This window comes from Pipra filicauda, unplaced genomic scaffold (genome assembly GCF_003945595.2).
Source record: "Pipra filicauda isolate LSUMZ 115617 unplaced genomic scaffold, ASM394559v2 scaffold64_size3178608_pilon, whole genome shotgun sequence".
Lineage (NCBI taxonomy): Eukaryota > Metazoa > Chordata > Aves > Passeriformes > Pipridae > Pipra > Pipra filicauda.
The window spans coordinates 2,106,013-2,130,372 of record NW_024104809.1 but is presented as its reverse complement, the minus strand read 5'-3'; the positions used below and the strand labels follow the sequence as shown (position 1 = coordinate 2,130,372).

The window sequence follows — 24,360 nt, the reverse complement described above, 5'->3', positions numbered from 1 at the left end:
AGCACCAGAAAGAGAAGGCTGACTTAGTATAGCCCTCTTTCAGATGCTTGACTCACTCAGAGCATCACTCAGAGCTAAGTAAGGAGTTTCAGACCCATTTTGCAAGTGAGGAACTGAAGCAGATTTAGCAAAGTATGGCAATACCTATGGCAATACCACAGCAGCCCCAGAAGCATATGCAATGTCTTGCAGAGGCACCAAAGATTTAACTTCAAACCAGGTAGCATGAACACCCTTGTCAGTCAGGCTGCACCATCTGGATGCTCATCACAGGTTGGCTTGCCAACTTACTTCTACTCTTGTGCTGTAGACCTCATCTGGAGTCCTGAACTCCAGAGGTGTCCTAAATGAGACATGGGAACTGAGGGACTTTAAAACACTACAAGACACTCCACTGCCATTGTTTTGCTTGTGTCCATTGCTTCTTTCCATCTCCAATAGAAACTGCAGTGTTCAAGGTGGAAGAAACTTGTGAGCAGGGGTTAGAATGTGCCAAAAAGTAGGAGCTGTGGAGTGACAGCAAGCAATATGTATATGTTGGCTCAGGTCTGCCTTTTCCATGGCATCGAAAGAAAAATGATGCTGTAAGTAACTTGCCCAAGGTCAGAGGTAGTTTAGAACACCCTTACACACATGCTTAAAAATCTCTAGTTCTTTTAAAACTTGAGCCTGCTGCTTGAGTGATGGTGTCTGGACATACCAGGTCAGGGCTCACAACCAGAATTCTGCCACCCCCTACTGCAGTCCCATGGTCTGAGCAAGCAGGCAGGATTCAATTCCAGCATAGGAGTTTTTCTCAGAGCTACTGCCCAATCCATTAGTTAACTCAACAATACCAGAGTTGATAATCAACAATACCAGAGTTTATAATCTCTCTTCAGTCTTTTTCAGAGATACGAGCATGTCTAAGTCTATCCTTAGGAATTAATTGGGGAAAAAACGTAAGCCAGTACGTCCTTAGTTCTCTAGGCAGCGTGTCCTCATAGGAGACAGGAACAGTATTTCACATTTATAATTTTCTAACTCACTCCCCTCCAGCACTGCAGGAAATAAAGAATATCTTAAGAGAACAGTAAACATTCAGCATGTGCCTTATTCACCATGCTGATTCAGAGCATCAGCCTCACATTCAGAGACAGCAACTGTGGGAGTCTGTTTTCTATCCGGAGGAAAAAACGTGTTCTATATGAAGAAAAAAACACTGGCTTTTCTGGACACTGACACCTCAGCTCATTTTTTATGCACATCCTTTGGCAGCCCACAGCTGAGCAAGGAAATGCATTTTAAATGGAAATGCATTTTAAAATGTGGCAACCTTCAAAATGGGTTTTTCTTGAGAATCATCTATATCATAATTACAGAGGCACCACTGCATTTCTTTACAAAACAATTCAATTTAGGATTATTACTTTTAGTCAGTGAGCCATCATCACCAAGAGTGAACAAGGCTGAATGATGAGTAAGTTTAAAGCATCTTAGTAATGAGTTTAATACATTTGGAAGCCCTGGGTCCTCCCACGCTTTTTTTTTTTGCACTAATTTGCTGTGGTTGGACAAAGATCAAAGGTAGTTGTGTAGTACACAATATGCGTGATCACTTTGGTTAAATTCACAAAAAAGGCTAACATCTAACTTGTCCATGTCATCTTATTTGGCAAAAATAATAATGTAATTAAATGGGTTTAAGTACTAAAAACATATGTATCTGCTTACATTTATACTTCTTCCCCCCTTTACAAAATAATGCTTTTGTTAGAGAATAAACAACATGAGCTTCATATGTAACTGGTGGAATTTTGCAACTCAATTATTTCTTCATCACAATGGCAAGAGAAGCTCCAGCACACAAATAATTTAGAAGATTTATAGACCTGATTGCAGAGCTGATGCTTGGCCCTCAGAGCTCCCTAGCAGGCCAACAAGGAGTAGTCTTTTCTGCAGGTATGAAGTGGGTTGGCTGGTAGCATCAGCTAAGCCACGGGGAAGGATATGAGTAGAACATTTACAGCCCTATTTCTAGCTAAACTAAAAAATCTTTGAAGTATGATATGTTGATTACATGAGCATTAAAAGCAAACTTCTGCAGGAAATGGGATCCACATGCATGTTTTCTTGGGAGTTCCTTGTAAAACAACGGTCAAGTCTGAACATAAGTATGTATTTTTAATGTAATAGATAGGTTTACGTTACAGGTTCTTCCCTCATTCTCCTACTGCCTGTAGGTCTGTACATCAACAGAGACATCCAAAGTCTGCTTTCATTTAATTAAATGGGATCTTTGTCGCCAGTTGAAAAAAAAAAATATCAGATATATGAAATAATGTCTGTTCTCATGACATTTCCAGCCCAGTTTCCAGGAAGACTTTGGGATAGTTTTGAATAGATAAAAAGAATGATAAGAAAAACATTTCCTTAAAAGAAAATAATTAAAGGAAAGCAACACTCCCACTCATCTTCCAACTCTTCCATCTTTGGAAAATTTCCTTTTAGCTCAGAGGGGCTAGACAAGTGAAGCTGTTCATCTGGGACATCCTATTAAATGTCATCATTGGCAAGATAAGATGCAGTAAAATGGACTCAAAATCAATCAGTGTTGTTCACTTCAAACAGGATACATTTAACCATTGTGATAATTTCTACAACAGAACACCAATATCAATAAACTAAGCACATGGAAAAGTTAATACTCAGTGATACTGGTTATTCTGCTTAAAAATCAGAATTGCTTCCCCTGCAGTCAAAATGCTACTATAATTGAGAATAGAATTTGGGCCAGTAGTGGATACCTGTTTACTTAGCTACACAATAGCTGGCCAGGGTTTGGGCATTTTTAAGCTAATACAAACCAGAGTGATTCTAATTTTACTGCCTGGAAATGGTAATTTCATAGATCTAAACTGACATTTGTTCCTTGCCAAAATATTTTGCACTGGCACTTAGTGTTGGAAAGACCACTTTTTTTCTACTGCCAAGAACTGAACAAAAACCAGCCAAATTATTCTGTTCTTAATTGAGCAAAATTCTCATTGTAGTTGTGCTTGATTAAGAAAAACAGGCTGCAGTCTATTGCATGGATAACTGTCTGGGTATATATAGGTTGAGATCCATTTTAAAATATTTAACAACTAGCAAATTTTAAAGAGGTTACAGTTCTCATCAAAATTAATGGGGTTATGTCAAGTTACCTGTCTGCACAGGTGACCAGTTCCCCGACTGTTGAATTTCATGAGCTTTCAATGTTGCTAATTGTTACATGGAAGCAATTAATTGAATTACTACAGAAAAATCTGTTCCAGATCATGTAAGGTTTTTCTTTATAATTGTGGAGGCCCATATTACTGAACTCTAGGAAATACCCTTTTTTTTTTTTACTTTAAAAAACAGATATTCACCAGTATAATTGATGCACAGGCACTGGAGGGACACAAGTTTCTCAAAGTTACAGTCTCTACTGCATGTAGTTTTCCATCATGTCTGTTCAGGTTTCTGCATTTTATCTGTGTCACAGATCCTCCCAAGGAGAATTACTAGACCTTCATAGTCAGGAGGTTTCATAAAATATTAAACTTCAGCAATCATTTTTAGCCTGAGGCAGTCAACGGAAAACTAGCCAGGAAATTCTTCAACAATATTGCGTTAATAATTTTGCATTTCCAAATGAAAAATAAGTAGGTTTGTCTTCTCTTCCATAACAGTTATCACTAGGTTATGAATGCCACAGCAGTGTTTCATGGTCATAATATACTGATGACTGCAAGTGAAGGAAAACACAAATCTCTCCCCTTCCTCTGGATGACTTGTCATGGCTTAGTCCTCATTTCAGGTGTCACATTTAATCAAGATGAGGACTTCATTCCAAACCAAAGACGTAATGGCATGAAATCCTTACCAAAAGAAGAAAAAAATTATTTTCAACAGACCATGGTTAAGGGACTGCATTATCTGGGGACTAAATATAAGTTGAAGGTAGAAGAAAGGACAAAACAAGGTATAGGTATTAGTAATAAAGAGAAGATGGATAAAACAAGAAGGAATTCAGGAAGGAGAGGCATGCATAGAATTAACAGCAGTTCTCAAAGGTGACTAATGAGATTTGTACACATATTAGGAGATAATCCAGTCTAGAGCCTGAATAGGCAAAAGAAACACAATTGCCAAAAATATGAAAGACACCAAGTTGGAGGGTTTTTTCAATTTTTCAGTGATTTTCATTACTGGTGTCGCCTTCTAGGTTGAAAATGAAAAGAGGAGGGTGATAATCTATTTCTACAGATACTATTTGAAACATTTAAAGGCAATGGCATTGTCATGTGACAGCAGTTTGTACTTTTTGCCCACTATGTCTTAAAAGAAAAGACGAAAACTCTCCCTAAGTTTGCCTTGCTTTGCCTCTCTGCATGTTATTTTCAAAAACCTGTAATGAAAACAGTATCTAATGAAAGAGTAAACATGGATGCCATACAATCCCACAGATTATAAAAGCTCTTAGATTTTTGTCCAGTACAATCAGTTCTTATTTATTATTAAAGCTTAAATTGGTGATGATGGAAGACATTGGATTACCCCTCAGTTCCAAGCAGAGCACTGTTAAATCTCTGGTATGTCAGTTAATTCCTTCACACATTCCCCTCCATTCTGAATCCAGCTCTCCTCCAGGTGCTTCTTCCTTTGCCTGCCATGAAGCTGCTGTGCTCTGAGGTCCCCTCAGTCAGCAGTGTGAAACAATTATGCCACCACATAGATGCAGAAATACCAGCAAAGCTGACTTGGGAGCTTTTGATTTTTTTATTTTATGGATTGTTTCATTTGTGTGCATATGCTCACGTGCATGTGCATGGGCAGCGCTTACTATCCCAGCACATTGCTCAGAGTTGCTGGTATGGCTGCTTCTAGCCTTGACATTTAGTATTCCTTTAGCAGTAAAATGCTCCTACTCTAAACACAGCCAAAATTGCACCCTGTGTCCAGTACTGGTACTTGCCAAAGTCTCTCTCAAAGGTTTCTGGAGCTCACAAAGCTGCAAACACATCTTCTGAAAACATTAGCCCCTGGATGACTTTACTAGTAGAATGTGTGAGTACAGTCCTTTAAGGAGCTCATTCCTGCAGGATCTGATCAGCCTTACTGTTTAACTTATTGAGAATTTTGCAACAATTTTCAGGGAATACTGCTCAGACCTAAGAGAAAAACCCTCTTAAACTCTGAGCCCGTGGGCTATAATTATGCACTCAAGAACATCTCTTTCCTTAGCATGGTTAAACAAGCCTTCCACAAAGCAGATTAGAAGTATTTCTATCAAGAATACATGATTTCCACTAACATCTGAAAATCTGAGCAGGTTTCTTGACCAAAGACAAAATTAACTTGGAATTAACACAGGTGCCCCATCAAACAAAACACAGAAATGAAAATCATTTGAAGCATTGCTGATAGACACTCTGCTGTTTGGAGAAACATGATATTCTTTTCCTTGCTAGAGAAATATCAGCCCAATGGATTTATTTTTGATTTTGGCTGAGCCATGGCCTGTAGGTAGCCATAAACCTTTGGTTCTGATGCTCATCAGTAGGGATCTGGTGGACAAAGTTTGTGGGGAAGGATATGATGTCATTTAAGTACACTGTTTTTTCTAATGCCAGATTTTGTGAAGTTAGTCATTGTTGACTTAACTGTATCATCTGGGGAATACCCAGTACATGCCTTAACTACTCCTTTGCATAGATACAAAAATAATTTTTTAAAATACATAATTGCTTAAAAGTAATCCAGATTTTGAAACAAAAAAGGACTGGGTAGGGAATGGAGGCCTTAGTTGACTGACAATACAGGACATAGAACCTTTCAGATCCTAATCCATGACGGGAAGTTTGTATCTGGCTCCATAATGGAGTCCACATGCCTGAATTAGATGCTGGGACTCCATGCATGTGTGTAAGTTGAGTTAAGTGCCTCAGAGGGGGATTCACAAAAGCCACTGTTTGGGGAGCTGCCTAAGACAGCCAAATAGGAAAAGTTGAAGATTTCAGTTCATCTTAAATCCTAGCTCTCTCCTGGGTTTAAGTGCCTTCTGGTGAATGAAGTACATGCGCTCAAGTCCCTTCACTCTCGGTTCATAGTTCACAATCCTCTTTTGTAGGCAGGTGCCAAATTTTTCTTTCTAACTCGGTGCAGCCATCAGCAGCTCAAGCACAGTGTTCCTTGCACTGAGGAAGAGGGGTCTAATTCCTTCCTTTAGCAGAAGGCATTTAAGTTCATATTTCCTTCCCCCTAGGCATGCCCGAGCCAGCAGGTTACAGGCGTCAGCTCCCAGGAGGGTAGGTAGGAGCTGGCAGAGGTCACAGTAGACCCAAGAAGCCACAGAGAGGAGGGAAAGCCCATGAGACCTTGTCTGAAAGACTGGGAGGCATCAGCAGGCAAAGGGAGCCTCAACTCCACATCTGGCACTGAGAAGGGTTTGGGACCAGTGGGACCACTACTTTGAGGAGGATTTCAGTGATGAGACAGATCAGGCAAGAGCTAATCAGTCCCTGATTGGGGGCTTGGATTTTGATTATGGATTGAAGTGCTTCAATTCCCTGCTCCAATCCTATATCCTTTCAGCCCCAAGTCTGCCACGTAGTTCAGCAGGCAGCTGAAGGGAAGCTGGTGTCTGCCTTGGATCCAGTTGAGCAGCAGGGCAGCAGTGTGTTTGTCAGCCTATCCCCACTGGCACAGCCCCTCATCCTGGATGCAGCACTGATGAAATAAAAGTGCCGACTCCCACTGCGGCTCTTTTATAACCATTAGCCCTGGGAGTTGAGCACTGACCAGCTTTGCAGCCTGAATATTTGCTAGTCTCACAGTTATCATGGGTCCAAATGGCTGCACTGAACCTTTCAGATTGTTTCTCTTGGAGTAGAGTTGAGAGACTTGAGTGAGTGACTGATAGTATTTGCTCTTCAGCACTTGGCTTTGATTTCCTTTGGCCTTGGTTGGGTTGTTCCAAGGTGACAGATATGGTAATTTTAAGTCCTTTAAACCATAGTACATTGGATTGCATATAGGAAATTAATTTCCCTCATGACATTTTTGGAGTTTCGATGACTATATATTTTCATGGATGCAGGATAAGTGTGTGTGAATGGGATGGGGAGGGTCTTTCATGTGTTTCAGAAGTGTCCTTTTTCTTCTATGTGCTTTTGAGAGACGTAGCAAACATTTGTTATAAGTATTCACTGAATCAGACCTACAGGGAGTACTTCACAACTCAGGTTGTCATGCTACCCTTGTTTCTGCACTTGCACTTGTACAGTGGGAAGAGAGTGGTATCTGTGTAGGCCTGTACACATTACATTTGTTCAGAAGTAACAATGATTTCAAGCTTTTCCTCCCTGCCCCTCAACTAGTCAAGTGCTTATGTTGCTGAAGCACACTGGACTAAGATGCATTTTCTTACCTGCTCCACAAGAGGAAGAGGAAGAAGGTCATTATGGGCAGATCTATTCTGGCATGACACAGGGATGTGTGTGTGCAGTTCAGCCATGGCAGTTAGAGGTGTCCACTTGAGTTTTCGGCGGGTTTTGGTCATGATTTGCACCCAAGTTCAGATGTACATTGGCATATCCACTGTCAACCATCTAGTAACTTCCATGTTCATGTCTGCCCAAAGGTATGACCCAGAGCACAAAGGGTCTTTCATAAAAATTAAATTCTCAGTTTTGAAATAATTTTACCCAAGTGAGTGTTCAGTTGTGGTTATTGTTGTCTATAATTCACCCATTTAGGAAATACGATCACAAGGTAAGATCTGCTTGATTTTTGTGAATGGAACGGTGTCAGGTCATGATTAGCACATCCTAACAAATACAACGATATCTGCAATATTTTATAATAAAATAGGAAAATAACTGTTGGTAAATAATTTTAAAACATGCTCCTGATTTCTGTCTAGGTGGAGTAGTCTAGTATGTTTAACTTTCTAAGGCAAGATTATTTCTTCCACTGTTTGAACAAAGGTAGGAAAAGTATGCAAAGGGCAGGAATTTTTTTTAATGGCAAATAATCTTCCAATAAAAATTGTCTGAGAGGAAGTTTTTTCAAGAAAAATATTTTACAGACATTTGTTATTGTTTTCATATCTCCCTTGGACTGGGTCTTTGGAGTTCCGGGAAGCTGCAAAATTAGAGCACAGCAAATAAAAATAAGGGAGAGAGAGGCTGCTCTTTCTTTCTCTTGACAGGCTCATCAAAGCACAGTGAACGGAAATATTGTAAATTGCAACAATTCGTCTCCAAAATAAAGCCTCCAAAGCCTTTTGCTTTTATTAAAAAAAAAAAAAAAAAGAAAAAAAAGTCATGAAACAGCATGAGGGCAAGAGCCAAGAAAACACATTTTGTACACCATCAAAGTGAGAAAAGGAACAAAAATGCTGTGCCTTGCCAGTTTCAGACAGAGGCAATCAAGCAAATTTTATGGCAAGAAGACAACGCGTAAGGCCACAGGATTGCAACCGGAGTCACAGAGAACAATAAATTATTTCAAATTAAGATCAGGCCAAGCACTTCAAGAGTCTGGCACAAATTTCTTGCTTTATAGAGCAGGAATTCCCAGGATTGTTAAAGCAAATGCTATAAGGGGTTGCAAAACCTGGAGTGAGATCACTACACAGGGGCACATGAAATAACGTTTCCTTATAACCAAAAGACTTCAACCAAAGAACCCATGCACCCAGAATTAGTCTCTTGTTCTTAATGAGATTTCATGATCTTGATTCCTTGGTAGGGTTTAACAGCTCCCATTTAGATCTGTAAAGCACTTACATTTAATCAGAATGCATGCAGTGCTAAAAAGAGCTAAAACGTTTTAAACTTCGGAGAAGTCCCTGCTTCATCACTGATAATAAAAAGCTAAAACTTACCTCTTTCCAAAGAGCCATCCCTCCTGCCTGCCTCAGGCACTCTGTAGCTGCCAGGAGCCCTCACCTCCCAAAATGTCCCATGGCAGAATGCCGGCCAGACCTCAGTGTTAGCAAAGACAGACACCTGCCTTTCCCAAAGCTGTGGCTGGGTTCTATCCACCCTGGACACAGTGCAGCCTTTTTAGCTCAGTGAGGGCATGGTGACAGTGGTAGGATGTCACACCACAGCAGGATGCTGCAGGTGGCCCACAGGCCATGCAGGGCAAGTCAGACATCAAGTGGCACCAGCAACTGAAACAGTACTTGCTACAGCCTCGGGATCAAGAGAAGCACAAGAGCAGCTTCTGGCCACTTTCCCCTGGTCTCCTTAGGTTTGGCACTAAGTATACCTTAGCCTGAAAAGTCCACCCTGCATGAATATTACAACTGCAGGCAGCTCTAGTGCTTTATGTAACACTTAAACTGATAAGAAGACAGATTATCTTCCCTGCCACATCTATAACAATCAGTCATTGTCATTACCAAGAACACTTCTATAATCAGGATTTGTCTTTCTTTTGTCACCTCTTGGGAAGTGTTTAAGAAAAATACACACTCTAGCACCTAGCTGTGTCTTGCAGATGCACATATAAGCTTTTCTAAAGGTATTGAGATCTAGTAATTCACAGAATGTTCTCTCTCTAAGCAGTCTTCCCAGATACATGTAAGAAAATTTTAACCCACACTGTATTAGAATAAAATATACATAGCCAGAGTTGATCTTTCGTGCCTCTTTAGGACTTAATGCACCTCCACAAAGACATCAATTTATTTTTTCTGCTTTTAGTACAATAATGTGATTAATCAAATGAGGAACTAAGAGTTCTCTGACCAGTAAAACTGACAGATAACCTTCAGAATAAGATTCTGGCACTGGCAGAAATTTGGGCAAAGATTTAGGATGTGCTTCAGTTTACTGTCACAAAAAGAGATTCCCTCATTTCTGTCTACCCCTACACATCTGATGAGATGGAGCATTTCACTGATTAACAAGTTTAACAGTGAACTGTGCAGAATATTTACTTGTCATTCAGAGCCCATTGCTAGTGTGTGGCCTGCTCACAAAGCTGTAGCTGGCTGAACCGAGAGGTAGTGAAATGGAAACTTTATTTACACTTTCACCAGTGAGTCTAATTCATAGCAGCACTGCCTAGAGGCACTGCTTTGGATTAAAACATCAAAATGCTGTGATACACTTTGCAAACTGTTATACCATGATAACATGCAAACAATTGTACCATAAAAATTTGGGAGGGTTCTACTGCACGCAGCCAGCACAACCTGTCCCAGGGCAGAGTAAGGCCAAGAGTGATGAGTGACAGCTGAGAAAGGAGGTTTCCAAAGAAAGCTTGCAGTTCCCTGTTCACACTGTTCTGCAACCAGAAATCACCATAGTTCATTATCAACACCTCGAGGTTCAGCCTACTGGATCACACACCTCAGTCTGAAGCACATCACCAGTTGTCTGTCTTTGAATTTATTCTGGAGTAGTGGATTGGCAGTAGATGCAAAGCATTCTTGCCAAAACAATCCTCATACCAACAGCTCTCCTAGGAAACGGTTGGTTGCCTACAAATGCACTTTCATGAAAACCAGCCTCCTTTCCAGTGGGCTGCACACAGCAAACCTGTTACATCTGATAAGGCAAATTCCTTGGACAGTGTCATTGCCTTTGCCCCACAGGGAGCTCCTTCTGCAGCGCTGGGTAGCACCACCACTTCAGAGAAGGAGCCCTCAGTCCAGTTCCCACGTTGAACAACCAGTCTGTGCTCGGACGCATTGGTGGCCAGTCTCGGGCTCGGTGCCAGGATGGCGGTTACATGCTGATAAGTGGGGAGGCAGCTCTAGGCTTTGATCACTTTGTGTGTTCCACGTTATTGGGTCCAGGTTTGTGTGCCTCACGCAGCCGGTCGCTGAACCGGGAGCTGGTGACAGTCGTTAAAGTGCCTCCATCAATCTGCCTGCCACCAAGACTGTAGGCAAACTGCCCAGAAGAGAGCATTAGGCAGAGGATTCAAGTGCATGCTGTATGGCAGAGAACAGGAAAATGTATTCAAAGGCAGGTATTTTCTAAATCCTACCTATAATTAATTCTAATCCCATAATTAAAGTCGCATGCTTTTCTGCAAACATTCCCCCACGTTGGTCCTTCATCCCCACCCCAAGGTCAGACACCGATTCGTGCAAACAAGCACATGCCACCACGCCAGAGAGCTGCATCCCCGGGGACTGTGGTCACCCGGCCAGCGGTGCCCAACTTACTGATCCTTGTCACGGCTCCCTGCCATCTGACTCCAAGTAGCTTTCAGGCATTTTCCAGCAAACAGCATCTGGGCCAGATCCTCAAAAACACGCAAGAGATGAACTCCCCTGGAAATCAATTACTAGCGCCAGGCATCTTAGTATCATCGTAAATCATGAGCTTCGTGTTTGTGTTGAGTCAGCAGAGCCTTGTGCCTGGGAGTTAGGGATTATGGGGCTGCCAATCTAATCATGCCCAGGTTTGCAGAGAGAGAAGGAGATGCCTACCCGGGCCCACGTAAGTAGGCTCACAGCACACTGGGCATAGGGAGAAGACTAAGGGCAATGTAATTATGTGTCTGCATGGGCTAAAATCTCCTTCTCATTGTGGCTGCCTCCACTCCCAGGACATATTTTCACATAGATATGCACATATAAATACCTGCACACAAGCAAGAGATACAGGCCCACATGCAGATATACACTGTTTGGAAGCAAGAAACATGGGAAGTCCAAGGGGGCCCACAGAGAGCTGGGTGAGCTGACTGAGCCCATGAATGAATGTATTTGCAGAAAGACTGGAGCAGAGGCAATTGCTTCATCTTTGGAAATGCATTTACAAATGGAGACCGCCCCAGGAATTGCAATAGAAGATCATATAATTATCAGTGAAGCCGAAGATAGCTTATAGTTGATCATCGTTTTTTAAGATGAAGCCATTTATTTAGATGTTTTCACACTTCTCTAAGAAAGAAACTGCAGGCACCATTTTGAATTAAAAAAACCCAAACAACCTAGAAACAAGTCATCTGCCACATGTTGAATATTTCCCATTAGCAACAGGTTTATGCATGCATGCTTATTAAAATGTTTATTATGACAATACTTGTTATGACTGCCTCAGATTTAGTAAATACCACATGATAATCAGACACAGTTGTTAGACCTTGAGCAAAATATATTTTTAACATACTAAACAATAGCTATTTCTTGGTAATCTAAACTGAACACAGACACTTGAGACTACTTGGTTTCCTTGGAAGGGACAGTGAAAAGGAGGAAGGGAAAAAAAAATAAACCTGATCTCTGTGGGATAGTTTCACAAGAGGCAAGAAGGATTACATTTACCATAAATCCTACTTTCCTACCTACTGAATGCACAGGCCCTTATAGACCCTTTAGCAAGGTAAACTCTTCACCTACTCAAGAACAAGTACAGCTTTCAGTGAAGTTGCAGGCACCATTAAAAGCAAAATTATGTGGAACCCCAAACCTGCTTGGGCCAAAGTCAGGCACGGACCAACTGCATCCTGCCAACAGCACGGCTGGGCCCTCGCACAGGGGCTGCACTCTCCTTTACTGTCCTCCTGCTCTTCGCTGTTGAAAATAAGATTAGGTCAGTGTAGCTAGTCTTAATTTGTGTTATGAAACTGGTTAGCTTTCAGAGGAAATGACTGTCAAGTTATATTTGGTTGCCTTCACTCCCTGCTTTTATGTGGAGTATGACTGAACTTGCAAAAAGAAACCCCCTACCTTGTATTTAACTAGTCTGCTGGCAAATTTGAAAACATAAAATAACATAAAACTTTTTCTGGGCACAGAAAGGCAGAAGAGTTCTTTATATGCAAGCGGTAATGTGTGCATTAAAAGGCACTCAAAACTCTTGAGTATAGACAAGAAGAGGCAAGAAGAAGGTTTAGATTTTTCCTGCCCCTGAAAACATGAGTTACCGCTAAAATTCAGTCTCCGTACAGTACAGGGAGAAACCTTCAGAAAGTACTCACTGACTGACAAGTTAGTCCTCAAAGGCGTTAGTGATCCAGAGATGAATTCTAGCTGCCATGAAGTTTTGAAACAGTATCTTTGAAAACTGTGGTGGGAAGTTTACTGCTCAAGTCACCTACACATCGTGGCACTGGTGCTGAGAACAACCACCAACATTTGCCTGACTTTTCACACCCCTCACTTGAAGTCACTGGATAGGAATAGCTTAGTTCACTACAGGAACTAAGGCCTTGATAGCTACTCTTCTAATTTTGTGCTAAAAATTCTTCTAAGAAAATTAGCTGTCTAACAGAATTAGTTTACAAATGCTGAAAAAAAAAACAATTTATATGCCCAGTGCTTAATTCAATGCTTTTCATGTGGTGGAAACCTTAACAAAAATATGCATGGAGTGGGGGTGTGCACATGCTTTTAAGTATAACCGAGTGATTTCATGGATCCATATTGCAGGAAAGAGGAACAGTATAGGTTACTTGTTTCCGAAGTAGCACCACAAATGAAAACTGAAAAGAAATTGCTATCACTTTGTGAGGATTTTAGCTCTCTCTTACGAGCCCTTCTTTGACTTCCCAAGAGCTGCCATGTACCTCTGCATATGGAGTGGGGGCCAGCCAGGGAAATCCCCATAGAGAGTGACTGTGCTGCTGACCCACCAGCTCTCTGCAACACCGCACTGCTGCTGCTCCTTACGTGTGGTGACGCATTATTTGCGATTTCCATCGAGTTATGCTGTTCCTGCATATCTCTATATGTCAAGCTCACCCCAAAATTAGCTGTGTTCCTAACCACTTTTGATCTTGGGTGAAAAAACATCCTAGAGAATTTAGCTTTTTATCATCAAATTTTTTTAGTGGCACTCTTCTGGTAACAAAATCTCTAGAGTCACTAGGATTTTTATTTTGTAGAAGTGATTTTCCATGTGGAAACCTGAGCACTACCAAGACCATCCCCCCTTGCAGTGGACATCTGGTCCTGCAGTTTCAGGCAGCCCCTACGGAAGGGACCCCAGGGAAGAAGACTTCAGGTCACTGAGATCTACTCATGCCTTATGTCTATTTGGTAAATACAGCAAAAAGCAAGGTGTAGTAAATTAAGCCCATAGAAGTAGTCTCTGGCTGAGTATCTTAGAGGTTCTGAGATGTGGGTAAACTTCAGCTAAACCCAACATTTGTTGCAGAGTGATGACTTTCCTGTAAGAACCAATAAATCAAGATCTGGTTTCCACCTTTTGTAAGACCACCTATGATTTCAAGTCCCAAGTGGATGATCATCACTCTTTCCATACATTCTTTACATAATTAGGCTAAACCAGCCATTATTTTTTCACACCAACCTAAGAATTTAGGAATTATGACTGCTGGTACATTTTGTTTTGTCTTCAGTTTCTACTGAAAAACTCAAATAGTCAGAGGAAGGTCCTTTCTCGTTTTCTCAGGAGAACAGCTCCACCGAAGAGATTATTGAGAAATGTTTTCACTTGAGCTTTGCCCATAAAAATGTGTTTTTTCAGGGACTCTCTCTCACCCACAAAGCCAACCACATGCACTCACACACGAGCAGCTGAACACTGTGGTTTAGGATAATATTCCCTCATCCTCAACTGGCTTGTCCCACCCCAGGTAAAGCAAAATGTTTATTGTGGCTTAATTTGAATGACTGGTGCAAAATGACATGTCACATAGTGTGAAGGCATAGTTGCTTCTCCTCCATCTCCCTTCAGACATCAAAAAAAGGTAAGGTAAAATTTCACTTTCTCCAAGCCTTTGGCTTCTCTACAGGTGCACAAATACACAGACACATCCCTATTACTTTCTGACAGAAACCCAGGAAAATCCCAATCCGGAGCCAAATTATCACTCCACTAACAGACACACCTTTGAAAGTATGTCAGATTGCATTACATGAAAGTGTTTGGAGATGATCCCTAAATTGCTGGGATTTGGGTGAAAGGTGTGGGAAGTCTTATACTTTGGCTGCATCTTCAACACAGATTTTTCTCCTCCTCACTTCTGCTATTTTCCTAAAGTTCTGACACTGCTGGGAAAACTCTCCTTTTGCTATTCATAAACTCTGAAGGACCAGTCCAACATTTACGATCTATAGTCTTCTTTTGAAAACCAAGAACAAGATTTTCAGTAGCTTTTAGGCATTTAAAGATGCTAGTGGTTTCCTAGTGAGGTCTTCAAACCAGAGCTGTGCACTCAGGTATTCAGAAACCAACTGCAAAGCAGAAAAATAAGGCCTTCAACTTCCCTCAGTACATAAATAACTTTTTAGAGAAGCTGAGTTGGATGAGACAGGCAATGAGCTGAAATACTGAAGACTATCCTCAGCATCCCTCCTGCTGCCAGGTAGGCTTGCCTTATAGTGACAGCATCTTTTAGGGATAATCCAGCAGCAGCACACACAACTCTACCACATTTCTCATCAAGACTAGTTTTGTCTGATCTCTCCTTCCTTTGGGAGCGGGGAAGAGATGAGCTGTACGGCCGGCACCAAACACAGGCTGCTTCTCAGTACCTGCGGCAGATCCCAAGACCCAGACAGCTCACAAGGCCACTGGGGAGGCTCTGACCTCCTCCCACAAAGATGTCAGCCAAGTCCCATCTAGCACAAGGTTGTTCAGTAAATAAGCCCCCACCTTCCACTTCAGCAAGTCACAGGCACCAGCCCCAGCCAAAATCAATAGATGAGAAGCAATCTGTCATTTCCAGGCCACACTGGTTGGGTTATGATGAGTCAAAAAACATGACAGGAAACACAGATGTAGTGAGATCACCTTCTCTGGAGCCTTCCTATCTCTAAAAGTCTTGCCTCATCTCCCTCAAAATTTCCACGTGGGCCCACAAAAACATCTCGTGTTAAACTGCAGGTGCGTTGTGTGACGCTTGGCAGGGCCAAGGGAGCCCAGCACAAGCAGCAGGAGACTGAGTTCACTCTGAGCTGCGGGCAGGCTGGTGTCTCCCCGAAGGAAATTTTTTCAGTTATTTCAAATACCTCCCACTTGCACACAAAGCCCATGTTTTGTAATAAAAACAAGGACAAAATCTCATCCAAAGGAATTCTACCTATTTCCCTCTCTACTTATTCCACTGAAGTTATCTTTTTAAAAAAAATAAACCCCCCAAAACTGGTCACCAGAACAACAAAGTAGCCAAGAAGCTAATTTAATAACCTCATTCTTCAAATCCACCCTGCCCTTCATACTTGTAGGTTTCAACAACAGTCCTAAATCATCCAATATCTTCTAATTTTTTTAAAGGTTTTGCTGCATTTCTGTTTTCATACGGGCAATGCTTTTCCTTTGTGATAGATGCACAGAATGGTGTAAATTTTCCAGTAGCTGGGATTTTCCCTGCAAACTGAGGCAGGTGTCACACTACAGAGAGGCAAAGTTGCTGCAAGTTACTCGTTATGGTATAGAATGGGGCAGGAAGGCCAACAGAGGACAAAATGGGGATATCCCCCCCCCCCCAAAAAAAAAGGAAAAAAAAGATTGCTTAGTGTTTTATGCGCCCACATGAAGCTGCAGTGGGTTAATAAGTTACCATGTCCCAGCCAGGCCACAGTAACTGATCATGCACAGACTGTCCTCGAAGTCCAGTGCCATTGGGCTTTAAGCAGAAATACCACGTCCTAAGGCCCTAATCCTTTAGCTCACAGCAGCACAGCCAGCTGTGGGCTAAAAGCCACATTAAACTCACTGGAGGAGAAGCATTTGCTGAAATGCTGTGCTGAACAAGGATGAGCAACTGTGCTTGCGCTTTGCCACATGGCAGCCGGTTACATCCAAGACTTTGAATTCCTGGGAAAGAAAGTGACTGCAGAAACTCAACTGTGCAACATATGCTCCACCTAGTGTTTACTCACTAATATTTCATTTTCTTAAATGGTTTGTTTCGCTGTTAACACACAGTTCCATCTTTTCTGTAGTTCATTTGTCTATACAGAATTATTATTGAAAATAACAACCTTCTGCTTGTGGTTCCAACTACATAATTTTTATTTAGCCTCCACTACACCTTCAGTAATGATAATACATTCCCTCATCACACTGGGGCGCAGCAGCTGCTGGGAGTGAGTCCCAACAGGCAGTTTGGCAAAGCTCTGCAGCAATAGTGACTTGGAAAAGCATGGGGGCTTTTCCAGGTGCCCACGTTGGGTGCAAGGCATCTTTGCATGGTGGAAAAGCAGGGACGGAGGAACAGCCATCAGGCCTGGCAATTGCCAAAAAGGGCAGGATTTGGTTGTGGGATAAAATACTCCAACACATGGAGAGTCTCATTTTACCGTAAGCTCTCCCCAGTTTGCACTCCTCTACGGAGTTCCTAGTTCCTGATTTGCTGTTCACCTGCTGGTAAATGCCCTTACTGCGGAAAGGAAAGCCAACAGCAGATGGGACAAGAATTCCCATCTTTAGAAAACAGAAGACCTTTAGAAAATAGTTTAACATTCCCAGAGAAAGTCTTGGGTTGGCTGATCTGACTGGAGCAGTGATGACTCAGGCAGCCCTTAGATGGCCCACTTCTGGGTAGAGGCTGAGAGGATCCCAGCCCAGTTTTAAGGCGAGAGCTGGTAAGACCTGCAATAGGAACAGACTCTGCAGCCATGGGGCATAGGCAGATTTAAGCTGCGGAAACTGAGCTTTCATTGCTGTGGAGAGCGGAAGGGGCACTGACAATTTAGCTTCCTTGGGCAGAAAGTGTTTGTAAGACCCCCGCATCCCCTGCCTGCTCTTCCCCTGTGCCAGAGCTTGCAGCAGAGTTTGCCCAACCTGTGCTGTGGTGCTGACACAAGTGAGAAAGCAGCAAACTGGGAGCAGGTGTGAAGAAACTGCAGAGGGCACCCCTGGGGTAGCATAAAACTAAATACATATAAGGACATTTACTGTATTAGTACTGTTTGAGTAAGAGCCTCCAATAAACCAGATACAGGCCTGCTGCTCGATGTCCTTCAGGGCAGTGCACAAACCAGAGCCAGTTTGCGGAGGTTTAGGTCCAGTTTGCTGCAGAAAATGAGAGCATGTTGCCCTAATGGGAAACACAGACCATGAAAATCTTCTGCCAACTGTGGGGTTTGTGGTGTTTTTTTGCAGGTGATGGCCGTGCTGCTCTTCCCTGTGCAGCTGCTGGCAGTGGCTGTCACCGTTTACCTGGAGCTGGTGAGGTCTGCTGAAGGAGGTGCCTACTATGGGATCAAGCAGCTGCCACCTCAGGTGCCCCAGTACCAACCTCTTGGACAACAAGTACCTCACATGCCACTGGGCAAAGAAGGCATCCCAATGCAGCACATGGGCAAGGAGATGCCCCACATGCAGTACGGGAAAGAGTACCCCCATCTGCCTCAGTACATGAAGGAGATCCCACAGAGGCCCCTGCTTGGCAAGGATATGGCTCCCAAGAAAGAGAAAGGTAGGCTGGGCATGTCCCTCCCCAACCCTGCACGATCCCACCCGGTGCACCAGAGCACTGTTTGGCGGAGGGGGGGCCTGAACATTGGAGAAGGTTGCTGCAGGCTGGGCACAGCACCCCTGTGCCCAAAGGACTGGCCAGGTTGGTACCTGGCCACAGGTGGACAAAACAGGCTGTGGGGCAGCTCAGGGTCACCAGCACAAGTCCGCAGTCATCTTCTGGACTGCAGCACAGTCTCTGAGCAGCCCTACCTGTGATGAGCCTCCAGCACCCAGGGCTGGCCCCAGATTTGCCTGGGTGCTTGTTCGAGGTTAGGAGAAACCTCGTAATCCCACCTGCCTGCAGAAGTCCCTCTGATGGGGTTTCAAAGGATGGCCCAGGTAGATGGGCCAGGGTCCTGCCTGGATCTGCTCCCACTCTAACTGCAGCAACCAGACATAAGAACTAACAGCACCAAGATTTGAATTTATGGGAACATCACAGTTTTGTCTGAATTTGCCCAGACTCTGTGATTTAGAGGTTTGCAGATAGGAGTATACAACTTCTCTTCCAACTCTGGAGTCCTCTTTCTATAGGTTATTTATGGGTGTAACAGAAGATTGAAAGTACAGAGGTTTACTGCACAAGTCTGCACGTACAAGCACTTTCTGTATTCAGTAAAGGAAGTTTGGACAGTATTAAGATATTTAACAAAATAAGAAAGAAAGTCCAAATACAAAGGGTGACCAGGAACACCCAGTATCATAAAGTCCTTTTGAGGACAGCCAGCGTCTGTGTGACTTCAGACAAGCTGGTTAACCCTTTGTCTTATTGAGGCTTCAGCTAACCACAACGTCCACTGGCTTCAGAGGGAAATGGAATATTTTTGGACTGTCTGAACAAACACCACTGGCTGTGAAATCAACCCATCTCATGAGCAAACATCTTCTACGTGCATAAAACACAACATGTGCAGAGAGGAAGGGTTTCTGCCTCTCAAAGAACAGTTAATTCTCTTGTCCTGAAACCTCATCTCTTGCCTTCCCCCAAGCCTCTCACTTTTTTATCCCTTTTAGAGTTGGAGAGATTTTCCACTTAACATGAAAAGCCTGCAGCTTGAAAAGCAACTGACCCCAGCACAAACACCCACACACAGAAACTCCCTCCCTGACCTGCAACGCTAAGTGGTCACATACACAAAAATGTGGGTTTGGACAACAGAATGATTTTGCAAAACATTTAGAAAAGATGGTTAAGGACGTAGGTTGGTTTCCAGTAATACCTTAATGGGATCCAAAGCCTTGGTGAATACAGACATACCTACATACAAACCTTACTGACAGAATCTTTTTTAATTGATCTTGCTCATGCAAGCCCTCCAGCAAAAGTACTTTTATGCCAGGACTCCTCCTACAGAACAAAAGCACCAAACAGCTTCTGTGTCTTGTGAAAACTCTTAAAAGGTAGATTAACGTACAGCAAATATGGGACAACGTGCAGATTTTGCTGTTTAAGACTGTATAGGTGGAGAATACTAGTAAAGCACAAATAGCTTTTACATATGATGCACAGTAATTATTTTATGGAAACAGACACATGCATGGAAGTTTGGGGTATGCAAAACAGTAGCAACATCCTCTTCATTCCCAGGACCAACCTGTAACTGGCTAGCTGGCTCTACCTACCACAAACCCACAAGGCATCATAACAAGCACATTCCATTCAAAACTGCCTTTATGTTTTTTGAAGGATGCGACTTCAATCACCTTTTGTCTCTCTCCCTCCCCCTTTCTTCTTCTTTTCTTCCCAACCCAGAAATGCCCATACGCAGTCTGAGGGGTGAGCAAGGCCCCCCTGGTGAACCAGGACCAAGAGGGCCACCGGGGCCACCTGGATTACCAGGCCATGGCGTGCCAGGAGCCAAAGGAAAACCAGGCCCACAAGGATATCCAGGAATTGGAAAGCCGGGTTTGCCAGGGATGCCAGGAAAACCAGGGGTCATGGGGCCCCCGGGGCCAAGAGGGGAGATGGGGCCAAAGGGTGAGATCGGGCCTATGGGAATACCTGGACCACAAGGACCACCAGGACCTCATGGGCTTCCTGGTATAGGGAAAGCAGGTCCTCCAGGTCTGCAGGGACAGCCAGGGCCAAAGGGCGAGCCTGGGATGAAGGGGCCACCAGGAATCCCTGGGATCCCAGGGCCAAAAGGGGAGAAGGGCATTGGGATCCCAGGTTTGCCAGGTCTGAAGGGTCCACCTGGGCTGCCTGGTCCCCCTGGCCCCGTGGGGCTGCCAGGGGTTGGCAAACCAGGCATGGTTGGCTTTCCTGGGCCACAGGGACCCCTGGGTAAACCTGGACCCCCAGGAGAGTTAGGGCTGCAGGGGCCTCCAGGGGCCCCTGGGATCCAAGGCCCTCCTGGCCCACCTGGCATCGGCAAACCAGGCCAGGACGGCATGCCTGGCCAGCCAGGCTTCCCAGGTGGCAAAGGAGAGCAGGGATTGCCAGGCCTACCAGGGCCCCCAGGCCCCCCTGGGGTTGGGAAGCCAGGCTTCCCGGGGCCCAAAGGTGAGCGAGGTGTGGGTGGGCTGCCCGGTCCCCTGGGGCCAAAGGGGGAGAAGGGGCATGCGGGACCACCTGGCATGGGGGGGCCACCAGGAGAGCCAGGCCAGCCAGGATTGCCAGGCATCATGGGACCCCCAGGGGCCGCTGGTTTCCCAGGACCCAAAGGAGAGGGTGGACCCGTGGGGCCACCGGGACCGGTCGGCCCTAAGGGAGAACCTGGCCTGCAGGGTTTTCCGGGAAAGCCAGGCTTTCCTGGGGAAGTGGGGGCCCCCGGGCTGCGGGGGCTGCCGGGCCCCACAGGGCCCAAGGGGGAAGCAGGACACAAAGGCTTGCCGGGGCTGCCGGGTGTCCCAGGGCTCGTGGGGCCAAAGGGTGAGCCAGGGCTCCCTGGTGCCCAGGGGCTTCAGGGCCCCTCAGGCATCCCCGGCATTGCAGGACCCAGCGGCCCCATCGGCCCCCCAGGGCTGCCAGGGGCAAAGGGGGAGCCAGGCATGCCTGGACCCCCTGGCTTCCCTGGCGTAGGCAAACCTGGGGCTGCAGGGTTGCAGGGACCCCCAGGGAAGCCTGGGGCACTCGGTCCTCCTGGCCAGCCAGGGCTCCAGGGGCCACCGGGCCCCCCCGGACCCCCAGGTCCCCCAGTCATCATCCCACCCACTCCACCAGCTGTGGGAGAGTACCTGCCTGAGGTGGGGCCAGGGATAGACGGCGTCAAGCCCCCCTACGGCTACAAGGGCAAGAAAGGCAAGGCTGGTGGCATTGTCTACGAGATGCCTGCGTTCACAGCAGAGCTGCTCACCCCCTTCCCCCGGGTTGGGGTGCCTGTGAAGTTCGACAAGCTCCTCTACAACGGCCGGCAGAACTACAACCCCCAGACGGGGATCTTCACCTGCGAGATCCCCGGCGTCTACTACTTCGCCTACCACGTCCACTGTAAAGGGGCCAACGTGTGGGTGGCTCTGTTCAAGAACAACGAGCCGCTGATGTACACCTACGATGAGTACAAGAAGGGCTTCCTGGACCAGGCTTCGGGCAGCGCCGTGGTCCAGCTCATGCCTGGAGACAAGGTTTACGTTCAAATGCCATCCGAGCAGGCAGCAGGACTCTATGCTGGGCAATACGTTCATTCATCTTTTTCAGGATATTTATTGTATCCCATGTAAAAGAAAAAACCAGACACACTCACACACAACAACCCACACACACACACACACACACACATGAAGTCAAAACCTTTCTCCTCTGCTTCAACTTTTATACCACAAAAGATGCATTTTATGACCATTTTGGACCATCTTGTACAAAAAAAAGAATAAATACAAAGTTTAACATTATGCACAGCTAGTTATAAAAACAAAAAGGTGTGGTGAACATATCTAAAGATGCATATCAGGTTCATAAGCAGTTGTTTTGCACCCAAGGGGGACATATTAGCTGTACGTTATATATTTCTGCAATGCCATGCTTACTTAATTTCATTCACAATAACTCAGTACTAAAGTTCAAATTAGTGTACGTCACTCACTCCTGTTGCATTGATCATAGTTATGAGATGAAAAACGGTGACTTAAACCAGAGTAGGTCAGTCTCTAATTATAACAAAAAATTTGAGTGGCTTATTTGTCTGGGTGGGGGGTTTCCTGGTTTTTTTGACAGCAGGTCTGCCTGACAAAGCAAAGGTTCTTGTAGTTGAAGACCTTTATTTCCCTTCCGCCATATAAAATATTCCTGCAGGTAGTTTTTTTCCTGAATGATTTATGATGGAAAAGGAGTACTGATGCTGTAACTAACCTATTCCCCAGAGTCTTCTCCAGCAGTCAGTGGACTCAAAATGCTGCCACTGACTCCAGCAGGCACTGGTTTCACCTCCAAAGGCCACAGCACTCAAAATGTCTCCATCTCTATTTGCACAGCTGAAGTAGAGGAGGTAAATCAGAGACAAAAATGAAGGGCTCCCCATTTACTTTGTGCCATGTCATTGAGACATTTTGGCTTACACGGGGTGGCACAAATTTGCTTGGATGTCTGTGCTTATACTAAGAACTCATTTGGCTTGTCAGAAGAAACACCTATTCTGCCACTCAGCAAAAGTTAAATCAGTTTGCTCTTCAATGACTAGGCAAAGCAGAAGTAGCTCTGTTTGCTAATTAACTAATTTGTTGCTTGAGATCAACCGATAAGTTTACCAGCAATGCTGATCACTCAAATTTATCCAAGAACTTCATTCTATCTAAAAGCTGATTTCCAATCCTTATTTATATGTTACCAGTTGTCAAGGAGAACCTGCAGGCCTCAACCTTTCCTGTACTTGAGGACAGCGACTTCTCTGCAAGAAGTCTCTGTCTGCTCATCAGTGGTGCTACTCTCACCTCAACAGTGTTCCGTTTCCAAAGGGCAGCGTACTTTACTGTGGTTCCCTGTACAGTGCTGCACATCACACACTGCTGCGCTAGTTGAGTTAAATACTCATCACTTCTTCCATGTCTTTAGCTAACGCTACCGCTTTTGAGTGAAAAATGAACTAGATTTTTCATGCAGAACTCAGATTGGATTTAACTGGCATTACCATTATTTAAATGCAGAGTTTAATGCAGTCTAACATTGACTAAGGACTCCAGTGATATAATGTGGTGCTTTATCTCAGAAATTTTATGGAACGGTGGCAGGAATGGACGGACAGTTTACCAGACACTGGTGACTTCAGTATGTTCCCAGAATATATGAGATATGTCAAAAGCAAATAATTTTGTATTTAAAATTTTTGTACTGATTTGAAAAAAAAATATCTTATTAAATATCTTTAAAAATAAAACCAAAAAACAATTGTGTCTTCATTCAGAACTGTTAGAAGGAACATTCAATCTGCTGAATTCATGTATCGGACCACAACGACTCTCTGAAACCACTGACAGCGGGACACAAGGAAAAAACCAAAAAAGAGAGATATCCTTTTCTTTAGTTCCCAGAAGCTGCTGGGGGAATGCATTGTCCTGGAGTCACATTTAGTGGGAGGGCTCGGCAGGGGCCGGGGGGACGCACAGAGCGTGGGGCTCCCTCAGCAGCCCGTGAGGACAGGTGCCTGCTCAGCACAAGTCGATGTGGGAGTGCAGCTTAAAAAGGCAGAGGGGCAGCAAGAAGGAAGCCAAGGGATCTGTTGCAGAGGCATGCTGGTAAGGATTTGCGCTCACCTAGAAAGTCAGGACTGGCTGCCCAGGCTGAGAGATGCTCATCACATCCCTGGTTCTCCTGATGTGGCTTCCCCGATCTCACCTCAGAGACAGGCATTTTCCTCTAAGCTGGCAAACTCCTAAATTGTCCATACTAAAAGGAAAGCACTGAATATCTACTGCATCAAGTAACTGTTACCTAAATCTCCCTTAGATTCCCTTAAGCCCCCCAGCATCTCATTTTTACGGCACAAAAAGATTATAGACAAAGTACCACAATAGT

The 24,360-nt window shown here is 44.3% G+C and overlaps 2 protein-coding genes across 6 annotated transcripts in view; one reads left to right on the top strand and one right to left on the bottom strand.

Moving 5' to 3' along the window:
• The window catches only part of COL8A1 (collagen type VIII alpha 1 chain), an 86,366-nt gene extending 64,102 nt beyond the window's left edge, over nucleotides 1–22,264 (top strand). For both annotated transcript variants that reach the window (XM_027727592.2, XM_027727591.2), the window contains 2 exons: nucleotides 18,057–18,372; nucleotides 20,167–22,264. In XM_027727592.2, coding sequence (XP_027583393.1) covers nucleotides 18,060–18,372; nucleotides 20,167–22,073 — 2,220 coding nt within the window. In that variant the 5' untranslated portion in view covers nucleotides 18,057–18,059 and the 3' untranslated portion in view covers nucleotides 22,074–22,264. The remainder of the gene's footprint in view (nucleotides 1–18,056; nucleotides 18,373–20,166) is intronic.
• The window catches only part of ST3GAL6 (ST3 beta-galactoside alpha-2,3-sialyltransferase 6), a 58,014-nt gene continuing 43,677 nt past the window's right edge, over nucleotides 10,024–24,360 (bottom strand). For 3 of the 4 annotated variants that reach the window (XM_027727595.2, XM_027727598.2, XM_039388446.1), the window contains 2 exons: nucleotides 11,198–11,277; nucleotides 10,024–10,960 (listed from right to left, as the gene is read on the bottom strand). In XM_027727595.2, the coding sequence (XP_027583396.1) occupies nucleotides 10,888–10,960; nucleotides 11,198–11,277 (153 nt within the window). In that variant the 3' untranslated portion in view covers nucleotides 10,024–10,887. The remainder of the gene's footprint in view (nucleotides 10,961–11,197; nucleotides 11,278–24,360) is intronic. The other variant, XM_039388448.1, reaches the window with a different exon arrangement.